The sequence below is a fragment of the Quercus robur genome, chromosome 8, assembly GCF_932294415.1.
Source record: "Quercus robur chromosome 8, dhQueRobu3.1, whole genome shotgun sequence".
Classification (NCBI taxonomy): domain Eukaryota; kingdom Viridiplantae; phylum Streptophyta; class Magnoliopsida; order Fagales; family Fagaceae; genus Quercus; species Quercus robur.
The window spans coordinates 8,480,443-8,482,007 of record NC_065541.1 but is presented as its reverse complement, the minus strand read 5'-3'; the positions used below and the strand labels follow the sequence as shown (position 1 = coordinate 8,482,007).

The following is a 1,565-nucleotide window of genomic DNA, read 5'->3' as shown; positions in this document are numbered from 1 at the left end:
TCAATAAGGTTTAAATGGGGTAGCTCCATCCATTGTATAGCTATCATTTTTTTCATGATAATACAAATAAAAAGTACAAAGAGTTTCCAGGAGCACAGTAACACAACCCAATAATACAAGTATGCCAATATAGGTTGCTTTCCACCTCTGTCCTGGCTCCAAAATATGAATCCCTATAAAGACATTAACGATACCCAAAGTAATTGTTCCATAACCAACGAAGAAATGGAATATACTCCATATAATCCTGTACTTGCGCTCCTTCGGCCTAATAGAATGGCCAACGATCACCTGAATTGTTGCGAGACAAAAAAGAGTAATGCCAATACATCCATGAGTTTTATACCTCAATCCAGATAATTGTGCACCAAGGTTGAGTCCAGTTGCCCAGCCAATAAGACCAATAATGTACCCGGAAGATTGACATGCAACATGAAGCTTAAACCATATCGGGTCTGTTGTTTTGAACACCTTCAAATACCTTGCTATAAGAACTCCTACAGGCAGCATAATACCCCAGCTAATGCTACACATGATTCCATGAAAGCTCTTCAATACTATAAATTTTCCTCCTCTTCCTTGTTTAACATTTCCTGATAGAAAATTCAAAGTACCATAGGAGCGAAGCTCGTGTCTATGTAAACTATGAATTTTAGGAACATTATTCCCATACATTGAACCTTTTTGCCACACATGATCCACCATGATGGTTTCTCTAGGAAGCTGTAAGGTGGCAAAGATGGTGATTGAGTTATTTTCATACATGGCTGAGACATCATAGACAGGAAAACTTAGAGCCCCTTCTTTAAGAGAGGTTCTATAACTGCTTATAGGAGATGTATAGGCTATTAGGTTCCCATCATTTCTTGTGTATGCAACAAAAGCTTGAGCATCAATCATACCAATTGAAGTGGGATTGATGCCCCATGAAATCCATGTTGAGAAAATATCGATGCCCGGTTGCCTAAAAGCAATCTCAACCATGCCAGATGATATATTGTAATTCCAATAAAGGGTTGAATTTAACACAGGCAAATTTGAGCATGCGGTAAAGTTCTTGCGAGGAAACTCGGAGTTAAAAGAACACTGTGCCTTGCATAAAAAGATGGCATTCGAAAAGAAGACCATGAGGAACAATAGTAATAATTTGTTGAAGAAAATCCTAACCATGACTGGCAAACCAAATCACACACAAAACCAAATTGAAAAGATGGTTAAAGAAAGAGAGCAAAGCTTGAAAATATATCTTAAGGGTATTTTTCAAAAAGACAATTGCTTAACTCTCTCTCTATTAGGATTTAAGGAAATCTATTGGTAGAATACCTTAGGAAATCTAGAGGATCGAATCCCTTTATATATATATATATAGTGTTTTGGCTCGGTGGTTAGTCCTTGCGTATTCATGGTCTATTTAGAAATTTAATAATTTCATGGTCATTTCCTTTGGTTATTTCTATCCACACAGCACTGTTCCAGAGTTTTATTCAATTTTGTAACTTTCCTTGTATTGGAGAACTATTGTTGGATTGAATAAAACTATTATATATAATGTTTTGAGTCAGTGG

General features: G+C 36.4%; 1 protein-coding gene across 1 annotated transcript; it reads right to left on the bottom strand.

Annotated features, from left to right (window-relative positions):
• LOC126695798 (cytochrome b561 and DOMON domain-containing protein At5g47530-like) lies at positions 1–984 on the bottom strand. The gene has a single exon (XM_050392610.1). It carries the CDS (start codon positions 982–984, stop codon positions 1–3), a length of 984 nt encoding a protein of 327 aa, XP_050248567.1.
• Between the last annotated feature and the right edge of the window lie 581 nt (positions 985–1,565).

Coding starts and splice junctions, on each gene's coding strand:
- LOC126695798 (XM_050392610.1), bottom strand. CDS start 984: ATGGTTGAGATTGCTTTTAGGCAACCGGGCATCGATATTTTCTCAACA.